Consider the following 17,645-nt stretch of genomic DNA (forward strand, 5'->3'; position numbering starts at 1 on the left):
AAATCAGATTGAGGTTAATTGGGAAGGGGTAGTTTGACATATGTATGGGAACATTATGTATGTCATGTAAAAGCAAACTGAAAGGCGAGATAAACTTTACTTTATATTTATGCAGCAGCAGTAATTTATCTTAACGGAAATTTCAAACTATTTAAATTGCTTGCACACTTCAACAAAAAAATTAGAATTTATATCCGAATTTAGGATTAACAACCCTTGTAGTGATCTTCTATTTAAAAAGTGCCTTTAGTAAAAAGTAGATTTATCTCAAACAAGGAAAAGAAGATTGTTTACCCGAAGCGGCTAATACAAATGTGTGTAGACACCAACAAATGAGATACAACTGTCAGGACCATTGAGGGAGGAAAGCTGCTAGCAAAAATAGTCCCATGTAGTGCTTTCAGATTCTCAAAAAGAAACACTATTGTCAGCCAAGCATTTTTACAACATGAAAAATAATCATCTTGCACATAAAAAAAAATATGTTTTTATATTAAAAAAAAATACTGATTAAACAAAGCATGAATCTGCCTTCGTGTACCCTGAAAAAAAAAAAGGGTTTTTCTTGATTTTAAGCGCAAACCATTGTGTTGTTTTTTAGATTCTCTTTGCGATAAAGTAATACGGAAGGAGGTCTGGGTCGCATACGACGAGCAACATCCAAAGAGACTGTAGATATCATACTAGAACTTAAAACGGGCGCTGTAAAATCTCTCGAGATGGTAGATTTCATTAGACTGGAAATCCACGCTTTCATACTGGTATCTACCTCTGTATAAAAATAAAATGTGCGCTCTTCCTCATGTTGTGCTTTAAACGAATATTGACCGGGTTGAATAGTTTCGTCGGGTACAATTCGGTAGCCTCTTAAATTAATTATGCCCTTCATGCGGACATCCTTGATAACAAAAGAGTGTTAAAAGATAGATATTACTATTCTTTATTAAGTTGCTTTACCTTGGGACTCTTGAAATAAAAAAGATTTGGACCTTTTAATACGAACCAGCGTTTGTTCCATTTTTTATATTTACAGCCTTGTTTATAAAGCCAACCTTCCATGTCGGGTGTAACGTTACCACTATCGTCCGTGATCCGGGTAGAATAAATATCCATTGAACTTCGATGTGCCATTGGTAATACTGTATGCCGTTTATGGACCATGGATATATCTCTATGGACTGTATTTTAATACATGTAAACCTATTCATGGCATACAAAAATGTATATACATGTATATGTATTTAGACGACTTACTCGATTTCGGGTATCTTTTGATCTGTACGATGATCGTTTTCGTACTACATAAAGAGTTTTAATCAAATGATTGCGTATATAAAAAAAAAAAGTGAGAACTACTAAAAAACCATACGTTTTTACTACTAGCTTCCATGATGTCATAGTCAGATGCAGGGAACTCCATTTGAGCGGGCGAGACTGGTGATATTAAACCAATACTTTCATCGTATTCTTGAATTGTATCTGCCCGTTCACTTTTAGAGCGTTGATGTTTTTCATGTATCAGATTTGAGTGGAAACTAGAGGATGGACGATGGTTTGAGTATCGAGAAGGTGTAGGTGAAATAGGGCTCTGAAAATCCTCAGTGGAGTAGGTAGAAGATGTCACGGACATTCTATTGGTAGGGTTTGTGATATGATATCCAGATTCTTCACGTAGTAAATTGAGGGCTGTAAGCACTTTAAATCGTTTACCATATGTCGCAACATCTAATTCTTTTAGTGAATCCATGTTGAGTTCTAGTAAGATATCTCCTGTAATTTCTTGTGCTGGTTGAGAAAAAAGTTCTTTAGTAATTAGATAAACAATAGGGAGATTGGGTATTACATTTGAAATTATCTGCTATGCAACCAAAATTCATGGCAGTCAACCAGACTTCGACTTGATCCATATCCCAATCTTCCGGAGATGTGGATCTAAGGGCAGGTAGAAATAAAGAGTTGATGACTAATTTTCTCAAGATGTTGCTATTATGATTACTCGAGGATGCGCTGATATTGGATATAGAAGATGCAGGACCTGTGGTCGAAGTCATTGGACAGGTGAAAGAATAGGAAGAACGAACAGATTCGGGTAAAGATGTATCGATATGACAAAGTTGTGGTGTTTTATTAGTAATGTCAGATGTAGAGGATGTAGGGTGCGGTAATTCATGCTCATAAGGCTCAAATGTAATGTAATTCATTGGAAATAAACCTACTTCACCTCTGACATTTTGGCCCTACACATAAATTTTTAGTACTCCTCTTTTCTTTGTTATCTCTCTCTCTCTCGCTCTCTTTTTTTTTTTTTTACCTTCCACCATCCATCGTTAAAACCGTCATCTTTTTGAATGACAATGACAGATTCACCAATCTGAAATGTCAATTCATCGTCATTCTCAGCTTCAAAATTATGGACTGCATAAACTGTCTCCATGAGACTTTAAATCTTTTTTTTGTTTAGAAATTTTTTATTTGTAAAAGAAGAAACAAAAGAGTATAAATAGTCAAAAAGATTATGTGAAGAGTGAAATATAAAAAGGGGGATAACCAATTGAGAAAAAAGGAGGAGGCAGCTCTTATTCCGGTTTTCTATAGGTCTTTTTTTTTTTCATGCTGTGAATTGCTCTAGATACAATATACTACACACATCATGAATGGGGGATTTACTGCAGGATCCCTTGATTTTTTTTTTTTTTTTTTTTTTTTTTTGCTGCGATATTTTAAAAGTCAAATGAAACATACTCATACAGATTGATAGTATACGTTGACAGCGCAAATATGTGTCAGTTAGGCACATCTCGTTACACAACAATATGATGCTCCTAATATACCATCTCGTGTTATTACATATATAATTTTTTTTGCTTGCTTTATTACTCCCCTTACAATATATTAACCAAAGGACTATTCGGGTATTAACCGCCGTAAGTTCCTTCAAGTCTATTTCACAATGGCCGAACTAGATAAGGGGGTCTTCCTAAAAGAAGAATAAAAAAGATGGGTAACTGACATTTTACCTATCAAACAGAATGGAAAATTCACAAGACTTGACGAAAAAAAAAAGGGGGGAGAATAGAAAAAAAAAAATGACATCAACGATCTAGAATGATTGAGAAACATCGTTGTGGGTCTAGAAAAGAGGAGTGAGTCAGTCTAGCGAGGTTTTGATTCGTAGCGTCTGGAATCAATTCTAGCGAAAATTTTCTGCAGGCACCCAGATCTTTTCTGACTGGTTACAATCAATTGGCCCGCTGTTTCTATGGTTTTCTCTAGCCCTGAATTGAGGAACCTAGCAAACCAAAAAATTTATGAAAAAAGAACTTGACAAACCAAAATCCCTGGATCACCTTTTTTTAAAATAGAAAATTAGAAAAAAAAGATTTACCTAGTGCATTGTTTCAGATGCAAGCTTAAAAAAAAGTATAAATACTTGCTAGTAACTGTGTCTATCCTCTTTTTTTCAATTCACTTCACTTCTATATATATATATATCTTCTTTTACAATGGTTAGATTTGTCACCCTTCTCACTACTCTTGCTGGCATGAGCGCTGTTATGTGTGCTCCTACTGATGGTGTCTCTATTACAGTCAAGAACAACTGTGCCAATTCTATCCAAGTCAATCAATTAACCAACGAACAAGCTACTAGCGACAAAAGCTCTGTTGTCTCTGCTGGTGACTCTACTACTATCAATGTTGGTTCTACTTGGGGTGGTCGTATCTGGGCAAGAGAAGGCTGTTCCGGTGATAGCGATTGTCAAGTCGGTGCTCCTGCTTCTCTTGCTGAATTCCTTATGGGCGGTGCCCTTGGTAAAGATTACTATGATGTCTCCTTCGTAGATGGTTTCAACTTGCCTATTCAAATCTCTGCTAACAGTGGTTCTGGCTCTGGTGCTGAATGTGGCTCTCCTACTTGTGCTACATTGCCCACTTGTGATGGTGAACTCGAATACAAGGACTCTAATGGTAAGGCTGTTGCCTGTAAGTCTGCCTGTAGTGCTTTCTCTACTGATGAATACTGTTGTACTGGTTCTTTTGGTCGTGGTGTCTGTGATGCCAACAAGTATTCCATCGAAATCAAGAATGCTTGCCCTGATGTTTACAGTTATGCTAATGATGACAGCTCTTCTATGTATGCTTGTCAATCTACCGATTATACCGTCACTTTCTGTCCTGCTTAAGTTACTCCGCCCATCCATTCTCTTTTTTTTTCCCTCACACGAAGATGTCTTTGATAGATATTCTTTTATAGATATATATATATATTAGAAGTTTTAAAAAAGCTGGTTCTTTTTTTTCTAAATAAAATAAACTGGTTTTATTTTTATATCATAATTTTTTTGGTTATTTTTTTTTTTTTTTTTCGTCTTCACATTTACATTCCTGTGTTGGATGTGATATTAATGCATTAGTATTTGTCACTTAATTATTCCTTCCTTTCTTTTATTCTTATTATCATTATTTTATAGACGAATAGATGCCTTTATTCCTAAAAAATGGAACCCAATTAGAAAAGGATGTAGTAATTAAAATCGAACGATCGGTTTCGACAAGTCCATCTATTAATAATACACGCAAGTCGCAAAAGCACATTAAAAACTGCTCATTGGTAGTAAAAATAGTAGGGCTATTAATAATTGTGGGGGTTGTACTACTCTGCGCTCTTCTGCCCAATTATTTACAGAATCGAAACATAAACGATGCCAAAAACAGTGGTACAGATCCTACCAATGCAAGACTACCAGAAGGTACAGTGATAAAGGTAAATATTATCACTTTGCGAAAATCATATCCCCATTACTAAAAAAAATAAAATTCACTTCCTGCCTAATAATCAATTGTTCCAAATTATAACCTATCTGTCCATATGAAGATACCATAGTTATAATAATAAAGGAATTATTACATCACATAAAAATGCATACACATATATAATGGAAGCCCTCTAAAACATAGAATATTTTGCTCTCTCTCCTTCCAATCAGCATATTAAAACTTTTTTGATTTGTTTGAATGCCAATAGTTCTTACATGGAATTTATCCAAAGGAGGGTTAATATGCCTTCCAAATGAACATTCATACCCCCATTCCATTGCTTGTCTATGCTTGGTAATTACAACATGCTTCTTCTGTGTCTACACATTACGTTTATCGACTCCAGTTGCGTTTTCCTTTGGTACATGTAACACCTTGTTTACAGACTCTCGCTTACAATGACGTTTAATTGGCCCTGTAGCGAACGTAATCCTGATCAAGATTAAGGCGTGCGAGGAATGCTTACATCTACAAATAAGCATTGTGAATGTTAAACATGTCGATTGTAGAACCAAAGGATTGGATTCAGATTGATCCAGTTTTTTTCGTTGTCCGACATCCAATAAAGATGTGCATAATCTTAAGTTTGTTTTTATACTCAGGTTGTTGCTCATAAAAGATATGCTTGGAGGAGAAAATACACATGATGTAATTTATTGATGAGGTACGTATGATAAAAAATAGTAGGCATACTGTCTTCTAGAGTACTTTTCACGTCAGTAAAATCAAGAGATACACTAAAAAAACGGCCAATAGAATGTTGTCAAAAAATAAATAAATTATGAGTTCTACGGTAATAATTATAATACAGTGTAAATGAGTTGGAATTGTACACTTAAATTTTCCTTTTAGGATTTTCTAGAACTGCTTAATTTGATTTACAATCTTTTTCCATTAGATTAGATTTTTTAGATTGCCCAAATAAATAAAAGGGAACCAGACCCTCTTGGGGACATACCTAGAACGGGGAGGAAAACGTTCAATTATGGAGTTCAATACATCAATCTATAACCGCAACTTTCAGTCTTTCTAATCACCGGTTTGTTTATTTGTGGATAGTGCAAAAGTCCATAATTAAAAAAAAAAACTTCCTTTAGGTTTTCATCAAGCTCCATGGCATCAATAGAAAGTTTTTCATGAATTTGATGAAATAAATAGTTATTATTCCTTTCGTATCTAGTGGGGGGGGGGGGACTATCCTGAGTTTTGTACTCAATTATTATTATCTACGAGCTCTATTATAGCTTTTCCTTCACACTAATTGCACTTTTACCTGTATACACTTTTTTTTGTTTTGTTTTGGTGTAGTCGATATTCCTTTGATTCGAAGCTTCCGTATTGCTGCATAAACAATAATATATGCGTGTACATCACCAGTAATTGTGTGTGATAGAGATTTACTTTTTTGTGTCTTTAATATGATGGACGCTTCGAAGTCAAATCTGTAGCTTGATTGCTCGTCTAATTAATGTGAAATCCAGCTTCATTAAAGACACAGATTTCTTCTTTTGCAAAATCTAAATCAGAGTGTTTCTATCTCATAATTTGTTTGTAGATTGTCGGCAGAGTTTTTAACTTTGGGTTTAAGTTTACATATCTTAACGGTCACGAGCATATTGTTTCTCAAATGACGGTCAAGTTACGTCCGAAGTGTTAAGCCCAATAAACTGTTTAAACCAATTATTGATAATATCTTAAGTATACATCTGGGAGTCTTTGTCAAGTAGATTCCGAATGCGTTCCGTGTTCTTCTTTGATAATTCATTTAAACAAGCTTTGAAAAATGGGCTGTGCATATTATTCAAAACCCCGATACATCTTTTATTTGGAGGATCTTTTTTTTTTTTAATAATAGAACCTCCTTTATCTGATTTCCCTCCCATAATACGACTCTCTCTCTCTTTTATTTTTTGTATATAATTAAGAACTATAACCATAGATGAAGTTTTCTCATCAAATTCAGTTCAATGCGGTACCGGATTGGGCGGATTATTATCTCCCGTAAAGTAGCATATCGAACATAATTCAACTGCCATAGAAAGAAATAAAAAATAAATAAAAATAACCCGTTTTTTTACATAGATATTCCAACTTGAAAAAGTTAATTTACCTGATTGAAAAAGAAAGAGTCTCCCAGAAAGGACATGGTCTTTCTATTGATCTTGAAGATGGCGGAGAGGTTCCTAGTGAACAAACGGCTCTCATTAGTGACAATCCTGTTGAAGCAGAGAATCACCAATTTGTCAATGCGTTGAATAAGTCGCTTGATAAAATCGTGAAATTTTATGCTAAAAAAGAAACTGAACTCTATGATGAGATGGATGAATTGGTAGGTGATTTTGAATACCTCAATCGACATGACACAGCTATTTCTGCTCAATTACGCCGTCTTAGTTTTGTTGGAGGTGATGACGACGCTCAAGAGGCTCATGTTCGAAGTAACACCAACCAATTACCAAGACGTGAGTCAAACGTGGAAGGCGATTCGTTCTTGCCTCCCAACATCATTTCTAAAAATGTCACGGATACAGATCCTATTGATCATCGTACCTCCGCCGCAACTCATATTCCACCACCCAATTCTGCCAGAGGTCCCATGTGGCCCAGAGAGGCCATGTATGACGTCGTAGAATTAAGAAAAAGAACAATTGACCTTTTTGTGCTGTTATCTGAATTGAAATCATTTGTCGCATTGAACCTGACCGCCTTTGCCAAAATATTGAAGAAATATGATAAGATCACCAACAACAATCTAAAGCGTTACTACACTTCTACCTATGTCTCCAAGGCCTATCCTTTCAAGACCGTTACAAAAGCAAGATTGAATGAAAGGATTCAACAAACCGAAAGAGCCTATGCTATCTTGGCTACTGGTAATGATCTAGATTTAGCTATCGAGGAATTGAAAACACATTTAAGAGAACATATCGTTTGGGAGAGAAATACCGTTTGGAGAGACATGATAGGTCAAGAAAGAAGGACCCAGACTGTTGGCCTAAGTGATGTTAAACCTTCTTCTGTACACACTCCTTTTGGTACGTTAAGAATCACTCGTGATCAGGTAATGAACTACCTTTATATGGCGGCTTGTATCGCCGTCTTTGTCATCTTGATGAAGTCCGAAATGTTTAACACGGTGGAACAAAACCGTTGTTTGGCTATTCTTGTATTTGCTAGTATGTTATGGGCTGGTGAGGTAAGCACAATAATATTCCCTACCCCCTCTTAAAACGAACAAAAAATTTAATCTTTTTGTTCTTCTAACAGGTTATGCCTTTGTTTGTAACGGCTCTCCTTGTTCCATTTATGATCATCACTTTGCGTGTGATGCGCTCTGATGATGACCAACATACACGTCTGACTGCCCCTGATGCTACCAAAAAAGTGTTTAGTGCCATGTTTTCTCCTGTCATTATGTTGCTTTTAGGTGGTTTCTCGATTGCTGGTGCCCTTAGCAAATTCGGTATTGCCAAATCCATGGCAACTTTTGTGTTGTCAAAAGCAGGTACTCGTCCCAATCGTGTCTTATTGGTCAATATGATGGTAGCTACATTTGCTAGTATGTGGATTAGTAATGTTGCTGCTCCTGTTCTTTGCTTTTCGCTTATACAGGTATACTATAAAAAGGAGAGAGAGAGAGAAAAGAAAAGAAAAAGAGAGTGTGAATAAAAAAAAAAAAAAAAAACTGTAGTTGGATATGGGGAGATACGCTAAAGCGGGTGGTACCGCGTCAATGTTAAATATAGACATATATTTATTTGTTGTTTTATCTTTTTGTTAGCCTATTCTTCGTACTTTACCAGTTGACTCGAAATTTGGCCCGTGCTTAATTATCGGTATCGCATTGGCTTCCAATTTAGGGGGTATGGCTTCGCCCATTTCATCACCTCAAAACATCATTGCTATTCAAAACATGAGTCCTGCTCCTTCTTGGGGTGAATGGTTCATCATTTCTATTCCTCTTTGTATCATCGGCAATTTTATTATTTGGCTTTGGCTTCTTTGGAATTACAACCCTGAAAAGCAAACACCTCAAATTCATACTATTCGTGCTAATTCGGATCCTATCAACGGTACCCAAATTTATGTTATCTTGGTTACGTTACTTACAATTGCTCTTTGGTGTTTGGCTCATTCTTATGAAGCTATTTTTGGTGACATGGGTGTGATTGCCATCATACCTTTGCTCGCATTCTTCGGTACAGGTCTTTTAACCAAGGATGACTTTAACAACTTTTTATGGAACGTCATTGTATTAGCCATGGGTGGTATTGCTCTTGGTAAAGCAGTTGAAAGCTCTGGTCTCTTAAAGACCATTGCATCTCAAATCGAGGTCATGGTGGAAGGCTTATCCGCTTTTGAAGTCTTGTTTGTTTTCAGTTGTTTAGTACTTGTGATTGCTACTTTTATCAGTCATACCGTGGCTGCACTTATCGTCTTGCCTATTGTTGCCGAAGTGGGAGCACAATTAGCAGACCCTCAACCAAGAATGCTTGTTATGGTAATTACAACTATCAATCTTGTTTTTTTTTCTATGTATATACTAACATGAGAATATATTAGGGTACTGCCTTTGTTTGTTCTGCTGCCATGGGTCTCCCTGTGTCAGGTTTCCCCAACATGAATGCAATCTCACAAGAGGACGAGCTTGGCAAATCTTACTTGACTACCAAGGATTTCCTTCTTAATGGTGTTCCTTCAAGTGTTTTTGCTACATTGTGTATTACAACAATTGGTTATGGCTTAATGGTTTTGATTGGATTTTAATGATCTTGTATATTCTTTGTTATTATTTTGGGGGGAAGTCGTTCTCCTTTAACATTCATTAAATAGAATATTTTGTTGAATGTAATATAATAGATCATGCTTATTTTAATTGTCACAATGCTTAATTTGTCTATAAGATCGATTTAATTATCCTATCACGGATGATTAGCACTAGAGTGTCCTTTTTAAAAAGCAACATTTTAATCCTCCTTTCCAAAAGATTAGTCATATTTCATAGATAAACAGCATATGAAGCGTCATTCCAATTTTAAACATCTCGTAAACGACATGTATCTTTCCCAAAAAAATGTAAAGCTCCCATTAGCTCGTCTATTGCTGACCATCAAAGCGGAATTTGAGTCTAACATATATATGGCTGGCCTACTGATCCACATTTTGTACAAACTGTCCATGTAACACGGATTACTAAGCCTCATTTATTGACCGTAAAAAACTATAGTGATGCACCAGTCGTAATGTGTGTGCTACTGGGCAGCCTAGTCAGAGTGAAGTCAATAAGATTAATAATATATGATGATACAACTCATGATTTGAACATCTTAGTATCCAACTGTGTCGACTCTGGTGTTGACCATTTTACCTTTACAAAATTAAAAAATCGAATGTAATTTTATTTGTTTTATTCTACCTATAACTTTATGAAATGTCACTATCGTTAAAGAAGTTACACAATTGATATCATTGCTAACCCAGGATTTGAATTGAGATGATTTTGATTGATTGCATCAAGGTATTTTTCTCTTAATTGTGAAAGATGAATAACAAAAAGAATTAAGGTTCACACTTTGTTGGTAGCACAATCAATCAGTTTTTTTTTTTTTTTGTTTCACGGTAGATTTTGTGTTCACTGTTACGAAAACAAAGTTAGACAAGAATCGATAGCGCCCACTTAATCCCTTTGATGACTTGACAGGGTACAGGCACACAAGTTTATTATGTTGTTTAGATACTGTATGTGCATTCGGAAGTAACTGGGGGAACTGATAAACATGCGATACATTTTTATTTCTGTTTGGTGTTGATTGTTTTAACAGAACGGCTGATTTATATTGTATACGCTTTAGAATGTTTCATTATTAGTAAATGTGCTCGAGTCTCATTAAGAAAAAGTGCCTGTGATATAAGAAATATCCATAAAAAAAGCGAAAAAAAAAACTACGTCAGCGATGATAGATTGCCCGCCGTGAACAAGGAAGCGGGAGCTATTTCGAATTTCAGAAAAATCAAATATAAACAAAAAAATATATAGAACATAATGGATGCGGTGTAACATCCGAAATAGTAGCTGTGAATCAAAAAAACGTGTATTAAGGTTGGTATTCTTCATTGCAAAGGAAACAAAAAAACTAAACAAAAAAAAAAGGGCCGCATTTTACTATCCCATTCAATTAAGCAGTAATAATGAGCCGGTGTTCATTGTGCCACTATAGGTTTGATACAGTTTTTTAACAGCTAATTGGCACAATAAGAAAGTGATGACGTGATGCCCTTGTACCGTTATGGGTTAAAAGTAGCGCATTAAGCTATTGTTTTCACTTTTTTTTTTTTTTTAAAACAGATCAACCCTCTTATATTAATCATCCTTTTTCTTTCCTTACAAATAAAATCTTTTTCTTTTCTTATTAAGAGTCAATGATATGGATGCAACACAATTTGATTTAGCTACTTATCCAGTCAAAGATACAATAAAGATATTAACAGCACTTTTAGAAAAAATTACCTTGACCAATGACCAACATCTAGAAGCCAATTCGTTTCAATCCTCTACTTATACCTGTTTTCATGCACGTTCTATACCAAGCATATCTATACACGCCTATTTTACTAGAATTTTGAAATATTGTCCTTGTGCCAATGAATGTTTAATAGCTTTACTTGTTTATTTCGATCGCATGACCTTACCTAACCCAGATCTTCATCTAAAACCTCTTCACATTGACTCTTATAATGTACATCGACTCATTATTACCGGCCTGATGATTTCAAGTAAACTGTACTCGGACGTCTTTTTTACAAACACTCGATATGCTAAAGTAAGTGTTTCATTGTTATCAATTAAAAAAAAAAATTCATTGTAGTATGTAGGTCGGTGGATTGCCTGTGACTGAATTGAACACATTGGAATTGGAGTTTTTAAAATTAAACAGTTACAGCTTGTTTGTGACGATAGATGAATTACAAAAATATGGTGATAGTATACTTCATCACTGGAATCACTCGCAAGATACAGGACCTCTTATAGTCAAGGATATCACCAACACAAATGATGAAATCGCAAGACCCTTCAGTAGATTGACAATGCAAAACAAGTGTACGCCACCGGATAAGCACTGGAGATACAGTAGTAGTAATGGCAGACAGAGTTTTGTAAAGACGAATTCGGGAAATGGTACGGCCGATCCTGGTGACGCTTTACGTAGAATATAAACATATATATATTTATATATACCTTTATTTTTTTTTAATAATTTTCTTTTTATCATGTGTACCCTTCTTTTTTTTTTTTTTTTTTCTGTAAAATGTATCTTATGAATTTATCCACATAAACAAATAAACTCTGGTAGTTAAAATCCCCCTCTTCTTACTACATGATTTTAAATTTGATCAAGTGTCAAGATTTAATATCCAACTGAAGCTTATAAAGAAAAATCCCCCCCCAGACCCTCAAAATCGGCAAAGTCATTCTGACATAAGCATGGGCCAGACACAAAATGTGGCAAATTAATAATAACTGCATTCCAAGTTTAAAGATATGTGAAAAAAAAATCCGTAAATATAAGTTTCTCGTATCAAACGTAATTCTTCTCTTCTTCACATTTTTTCTTTATTTTTTTCTCTTTCTGTTCAGGCATGGTAAAAAGTAGTTTATTTGTCTTGTCCATCATAGCGCTACAGGCAGCCCATTGTTTAAGCATAAAAACGCCACAAAAGCGTAGTCTAGCCAGCACTCTTGTTGATACTTTTCTATCCTCTTACCGGGACCTGGATGAAGCTTCACACCTTCCAGATGCGGATCAGATTTTTAAATTCAATAGAACTTCGGACGTGGTAAAACAAGCGGTTTTTTATTCAAATCTATGCAGAGCGTCCAACTGCAGAGCAAGTCTCGATAAATGGGATTGCGAAAACTGTGTCTCTACGTTACCGGATGGCATGGTAATTCGTGCATTTCAAACATATCCTTTAGGGGTTACAGGAGAGATTGTTACGTCTGAAAAGTACTGTATATGTGATAGTTCGCAAAGTTTATTCTTATTTCTTATTCATTTATATTAGGAAGAAAGTTATTTATGTGATACTAAGGGGTGCTTCCTCTGTTCGCGCCAAACTTCTTGTAATTATAATTAGATATTTTAAGCAACACATTATACTAATCTAGTCAAAAGTTTTTTGAGCACGAGCTTACTCATCATCCAATGATACCTGGAGCAAGAGTTCAAACAGGTATAGTACACTTCGAAAAAAAAAGTTATAATAGAAGGGGGGCGAATTAAATTAAAAACACATACTAGGATCCTTAAAGGGGTTGTTTGATATAAGAGAAATTGTATTTCGTACGGTAACCGATCAGTTGAAAGCACATCCTGATTATCGAGTGCATGTCGTAGGGTAAGTCTAGATGGCAGTCTAAAATGCACTTACTCACCTATTGCTAGCCATTCTTTTGGATCTGCAGTCGGATCCCTCTTAACAGTGGATTTGTTTCAGCGACTTCCAATAGATAATGCCAACGAGGTACGCGGATATTTATTTGGTAAATTTTTTTTTAGACAGTGTAGACCTTGTTCTATACTACTTTGCTAACTTTAATAGGATAGGTAAACCAAGAATGGGCGATATAAATTACGCAAAATATGTCAGCAATAATAAAATTGGAATTAAAAGATACGTGGAAGAAAATGATGGTAAGATAATCATGATAGTCATGCAAAAATTTCTATCTAACTTCCGAAAAAATAGATATTGTTCATCACCCATACCTTCATAATGGATACATGGTAAAAGAGTTTTAAACTGTTATATGTACATAAATTAAGACTGATGGTTTGTTGTGTAGCACGAGGGCGATGAATACTGGCTGAAATCAAGAGACGATTTCGATGTTTGTAAGTATAAAAGATAAAAGTTTCTTACATGTTCGGAACAAGATAACGTAAACAATAAACTCGATAGATGTTTGTTTAGGACCAACTGAAACAAGGAATTGTTCTTCATCCGTTAGAAAAACAGCTGCCGGACCACATCTAAAGTAATTATTGATAAAGAAAAGAATCGTATTATAACCTTGTTTCTAACTCGCTTATTTTTAACTCTAGTTATTTTGGTGTAAGACAAGATTGTCCAAGTGATGTATTTAATATTTTTTAAAAATGCAACTTTTTTTTTTTTTTTTTGAAAAAAAAACAGTAGAAATAGTCTATTGAAAATAAATGCCGGATTACCCCAATTATAAATATCAATAAGACAAACAGGTTTGCCCAATGCATATACCTTCTTATAAGCAGTTAGAGATGAGACCCTGAATGGCAAAGTGATTATTCGTACGCAACCCTTCACTTCCCTAAACACAGATGAAATATATCTTGTTTTAGTGAGGCAATATCTCAAAAAAGAAAACCTCTACAGTCGAGACCCTCTTGCATTTTTCAATATCTTTATAAGGGTAGTTTAATACAACTTCAAATATACAAGGCCTAATGAAAATACGGTATTTTAATCGATAGTCGTATCTTTGACAACATCCATGAATCCATCATTTATTATTTCCAGCATACTAGCGCTTTTTTTCTGACACATTGATAACATAATTATGTAAGACTGCTTTCATTTTCTATCAACCGACTGTCCCTAATTAGTAGAAATCACTCACTCAATTTTTCACAATTTTTAGAAAAAGGGATAAACTAACTGTTGTTATGTTTAGCAACCGATAACTTGCAATTATCATGTAACTTTTATGTTCCAACGTTCTTGTTGTTTCTTGATATGATCTCCCAACAATGTCATTTATCAGTCACATAATTTACCGGAGAGCGCGAGAGAGTCCCACAAAAGCAAGTTACCTGGGTTAAAAAATAACCCAGCCTTTTTTTTTCTTTTTTTTTTTTGCTTTTTCCCAAATAGAAAAGAGAACATGGTGTTACAATTAGCAGCACGTTCGTGTACTTTAAACCTTAGAAAAGCCAATGTTACGCTCAGCAAACATTTCCATGTTTCAGCAATAAGCAGACAACAACAAGAACAACAAAAGAAGCCTTTATTCGGTAAGTTTTGACACTTTCTTTTTAAAAAAAAAAAAATGACATTAAGCTGATCAATTAAGATAGGTCGCTTAGCCGATAGCTGGAATAACACAGAGACCAAATGGTACCCTATTCCCGTTGCACTTGGTTTGGGTGTTATTGGAGCCATTCAATACCGCCGAGTCAGACAACGTGAAGAGAACAAGTTGGAAAAGCCTAAATATGTAGCTAACGGACCTTGGCAGGTAAACAAACAAAAGAAAAATTAGGGAAAGGAATGAACTAAATTTTTTTGTCTCTGACATGTCTGAAATAGGTTCATGTTGCAGCTGCTTTACCTTTAAGATCCATGTCTCGATTATGGGGAACATTCAACTCATTGACAATTCCCGAAGCTTTACGTCCCATGGGTTACAAATTATATAGTTGGTTCTTTGGCTGTAACTTGGATGAAATGAAAAATCCTGATCTTTATGCATATCCTAACCTTTCTGCTTTCTTCTACCGTGAATTGAAGGAAGGAGTTCGTCCCATTGCCGATGCTACCTTAGTCTCTCCTTCCGATGGTAAAGTATTGCATTTTGGTGTGGTGCAAGGTGAGAATATCGAGCAAATTAAGGGCGTCACATACAACTTGGACGCATTATTGGGTAATGATGACAAATCCAGTATCCCTGTTGGCGATGCTATTCTCGGAAACTCACTGGAGATTGTGGACGAAGAGGAATTTGCCAACGTCAACGGTATTGAGTATTCTTTAGAAGATATGATTATCAAGGGCCATGCTGTTAAGACCGAGTCACCCGTCGGCCCCGACGGTTTGGTTAGATCAGAAAAGACGGATCCCAAGGTTGAAAAGGCTCTTGTCAAATTAGCTGATGTCACACCTGATATCACAAATGTGAAAGTAAAGCCTGGAAATGCCATGTTCTTTTGTGTGGTGTATCTTGCACCTGGAGATTATCATCGATTCCACTCACCTACTAATTGGGTCGTTCAAACCAGAAGACATTTCGCCGGTAAGTTTTTTTTTGGGGAGGAGGAATTTTAGGGTGAGAGTATCTAAACCTGATGATGTGTAATAGGCGAACTCTTTTCCGTATCACCATATTTCGTAAAGTTGTTGCAGAATTTGTTTGTTTTGAATGAAAGAGTTGCGCTTCTCGGTAAATGGAAGCACGGTTTCTTTTCGATGATCCCCGTCGGTGCCACTAATGTTGGATCCATCAAGATCAATTTCGATGAAGCTTTAAAGACCAACCAAAAGGAAGATATTCCATTAGGCACATACACCGAAGTGACATACAAATCAGCCAGTAAAGTTTTGGGTGGTAAGGCATTGAGATATGGTGATGAAATGGGTGGATTTTATCTTGGATCTACTGTTGTTTTAGTATTTGAAGCACCGAGCTCATTCAAGTTCAACGTTACTGCCGGACAAAAGATTAAAATGGGTGAAGCTTTGGGTCAAATCGAATAAAAAAAAATATAACGCACAAGCACTTTTGTCCCACATGTCTGTAAGTGATCGACACGCGAGACTCCTATAATTTTTTTCTTTCCCTTGGTGTCTCCTTTAATGTAATCATAAAAATAATCCCTTTATTCCCTTCCCCTCTTTTCTTCTCTTTCTTTCTCTCTCTTTTTCTTTTTTTTTTTTAATTTTTTATTTATTATATACGCATCTATAAAAAAAATCATATTAATAATTTCAAGTTTTTAAAGAGACAGTACCATGACTTCATATTGGTATTCTACAAATGGAATGAATCAACAACGATTGTCAAATCGACATTTGTCCATATTGGATCAGGCTTTTGAACGACATGCAAGGATTCAACTGTATGACGATGAGGTGTTTGGGTTGAATATAGCTGCGATGGCCAACCCATACCAAGGTACTATGACAGCAGGTGACCTTCACTTTGGACTCTATCGCCAACCTCCCATGTGGCGTATGAGTGACACTAGTCTGGATACACTGATTTTGATGGATAGCCATTCTGAAAACGATGAAACCATGGAAACCAAAAACCGGCAATCCGCCGGAGATTTGCCTGATAGAATGAGTGATGCAAGTTTAGATGATAATTTACCACGCCCTAATAATAATAATAATAGTAATAATAATAATAATAATCGTAATTCAAATCAGTCAAGATACAAGTATCTTCAAAAGAAAAAACCTTCTCAGTATGTCGATGAAAATTGCATCTGTTGTAGAATCAGTTGACATCACACATCCACATCTTTTCCTTTTTGTACATAATCTCTCTTTTATTATCTAGTGAAATAAATAAATATACCCTAAATGACGCCTTAATCACATCATGCCCTGCCTATTTATTTATTAAAAAAAAACCATACACCCTTTTGCATGAAATATGTATGTCTTTTTTGTTTGTTTACATATATGAATAAATGAAATAATAGACAAAGAAATAAATTGCACATATATATCTGTTAAATGAATAGGAGGACGACGAGGAGGAGTTTCCGTATGTTGGTGTTTGATCTTCCCTTTCTACTCGGAGCCCACTGAATGGACTCCCTGCCTTATCACATGTGTAGTACCGACTGCAGGCGTCTATGCAAATTGTCTTGGTAGAGCCGTAGAAACAATTATTCATACACGCTTGTTCTTTTCCTTGACATTCTGCTAACGTCACTGGCCAGTGATAAGGCGGAACATCAGGAACATGACTCTATACAAGGAGTATTAAAAAAGGTTTTATATCGAAACACTCCTTAAACGCATCTTCAAAATCTCCTTACTTGACATAGACATATCCACGCCAT

At 35.5% G+C, this 17,645-nt stretch overlaps 7 protein-coding genes across 7 annotated transcripts; 5 read left to right on the forward strand and 2 right to left on the reverse strand.

Moving 5' to 3' along the window:
* Positions 1–338: 338 nt before the first annotated feature.
* EV154DRAFT_583309 (uncharacterized protein) lies at positions 339–2,566 on the reverse strand. The gene is made up of 6 exons (XM_051606702.1): positions 2,312–2,566; positions 1,844–2,237; positions 1,370–1,785; positions 1,255–1,298; positions 958–1,171; positions 339–898 (listed from the first exon to the last, which is right to left on the reverse strand). The coding sequence occupies exons 1-6, from the start codon at positions 2,432–2,434 to the stop codon at positions 572–574; spliced, it is 1,518 nt and encodes a 505-aa protein (XP_051459824.1). The 5' UTR covers positions 2,435–2,566; the 3' UTR covers positions 339–571.
* Positions 2,567–3,503: 937 nt separating this feature from the next.
* EV154DRAFT_583316 (thaumatin) lies at positions 3,504–4,181 on the forward strand (the record flags this gene model as incomplete). The annotated part of the gene is made up of 1 exon (XM_051606703.1): positions 3,504–4,181. One exon carries the CDS (start codon positions 3,504–3,506, stop codon positions 4,179–4,181), a length of 678 nt encoding a protein of 225 aa, XP_051459825.1.
* Positions 4,182–6,556: 2,375 nt separating this feature from the next.
* EV154DRAFT_501960 (SPX domain-containing protein) lies at positions 6,557–9,702 on the forward strand. The gene is made up of 5 exons (XM_051600750.1): positions 6,557–6,816; positions 6,898–8,011; positions 8,083–8,427; positions 8,597–9,316; positions 9,379–9,702. Exons 1-5 carry the CDS (start codon positions 6,755–6,757, stop codon positions 9,580–9,582), a joined length of 2,445 nt encoding a protein of 814 aa, XP_051459826.1. The 5' UTR covers positions 6,557–6,754; the 3' UTR covers positions 9,583–9,702.
* Positions 9,703–11,080: 1,378 nt separating this feature from the next.
* Positions 11,081–12,183, forward strand: EV154DRAFT_501963 (cyclin-domain-containing protein). The gene is made up of 2 exons (XM_051600751.1): positions 11,081–11,636; positions 11,689–12,183. The coding sequence occupies exons 1-2, from the start codon at positions 11,241–11,243 to the stop codon at positions 12,028–12,030; spliced, it is 738 nt and encodes a 245-aa protein (XP_051459827.1). The 5' UTR covers positions 11,081–11,240; the 3' UTR covers positions 12,031–12,183.
* Positions 12,184–14,699: 2,516 nt separating this feature from the next.
* On the forward strand, positions 14,700–16,555 carry EV154DRAFT_501964 (phosphatidylserine decarboxylase-domain-containing protein). The gene is made up of 4 exons (XM_051600752.1): positions 14,700–14,867; positions 14,931–15,091; positions 15,163–15,865; positions 15,932–16,555. The coding sequence occupies exons 1-4, from the start codon at positions 14,738–14,740 to the stop codon at positions 16,324–16,326; spliced, it is 1,389 nt and encodes a 462-aa protein (XP_051459828.1). The 5' UTR covers positions 14,700–14,737; the 3' UTR covers positions 16,327–16,555.
* On the forward strand, positions 16,436–17,090 carry EV154DRAFT_501965 (uncharacterized protein). Its single transcript, XM_051600753.1, has one exon. The coding sequence runs from the start codon at positions 16,582–16,584 to the stop codon at positions 17,077–17,079; it is 498 nt and encodes a 165-aa protein (XP_051459829.1). The 5' UTR covers positions 16,436–16,581; the 3' UTR covers positions 17,080–17,090.
* A 157-nt stretch (positions 17,091–17,247) lies between these two features.
* On the reverse strand, positions 17,248–17,645 carry EV154DRAFT_583319 (uncharacterized protein; the record flags this gene model as incomplete). Its single annotated transcript, XM_051606704.1, has 2 exons — positions 17,248–17,551; positions 17,622–17,645. The coding sequence occupies 2 exons, from the start codon at positions 17,643–17,645 to the stop codon at positions 17,252–17,254; spliced, it is 324 nt and encodes a 107-aa protein (XP_051459830.1). The 3' UTR covers positions 17,248–17,251.

This window comes from Mucor mucedo (assembly GCF_025094135.1).
Source record: "Mucor mucedo strain NRRL 3635 chromosome Unknown EV154scaffold_25, whole genome shotgun sequence".
Taxonomy (NCBI): Eukaryota; Fungi; Mucoromycota; class Mucoromycetes; order Mucorales; family Mucoraceae; genus Mucor; species Mucor mucedo.

Bases quoted from the DNA above. Each gene is read 5' to 3' on its own strand.
- EV154DRAFT_583309 (XM_051606702.1), bottom strand. From the start codon at position 2,434: ATGGAGACAGTTTATGCAGTCCATAATTTTGAAGCTGAGAATGACGAT. The intron at 1,299-1,369 runs GTATGGTTTTTT...CTCTTTATGTAG, and splicing joins TGGAAGCTAGTAGTAAAAAC to TACGAAAACGATCATCGTAC. The intron at 1,172-1,254 runs GTAAGTCGTCTA...TACAGTCCATAG, and splicing joins CAAAAGATACCCGAAATCGA to AGATATATCCATGGTCCATA.
- EV154DRAFT_501960 (XM_051600750.1), top strand. From the start codon at position 6,755: ATGAAGTTTTCTCATCAAATTCAGTTCAATGCGGTACCGGATTGGGCG. The intron at 8,012-8,082 runs GTAAGCACAATA...TTCTTCTAACAG, and splicing joins GTATGTTATGGGCTGGTGAG to GTTATGCCTTTGTTTGTAAC. The intron at 8,428-8,596 runs GTATACTATAAA...TCTTTTTGTTAG, and splicing joins TTTGCTTTTCGCTTATACAG to CCTATTCTTCGTACTTTACC.
- EV154DRAFT_501963 (XM_051600751.1), top strand. From the start codon at position 11,241: ATGGATGCAACACAATTTGATTTAGCTACTTATCCAGTCAAAGATACA. The intron at 11,637-11,688 runs GTAAGTGTTTCA...TGTAGTATGTAG, and splicing joins CAAACACTCGATATGCTAAA to GTCGGTGGATTGCCTGTGAC.
- EV154DRAFT_501964 (XM_051600752.1), top strand. From the start codon at position 14,738: ATGGTGTTACAATTAGCAGCACGTTCGTGTACTTTAAACCTTAGAAAA. The intron at 14,868-14,930 runs GTAAGTTTTGAC...CAATTAAGATAG, and splicing joins ACAAAAGAAGCCTTTATTCG to GTCGCTTAGCCGATAGCTGG. The intron at 15,866-15,931 runs GTAAGTTTTTTT...GATGTGTAATAG, and splicing joins AACCAGAAGACATTTCGCCG to GCGAACTCTTTTCCGTATCA.
- EV154DRAFT_501965 (XM_051600753.1), top strand. From the start codon at position 16,582: ATGACTTCATATTGGTATTCTACAAATGGAATGAATCAACAACGATTG.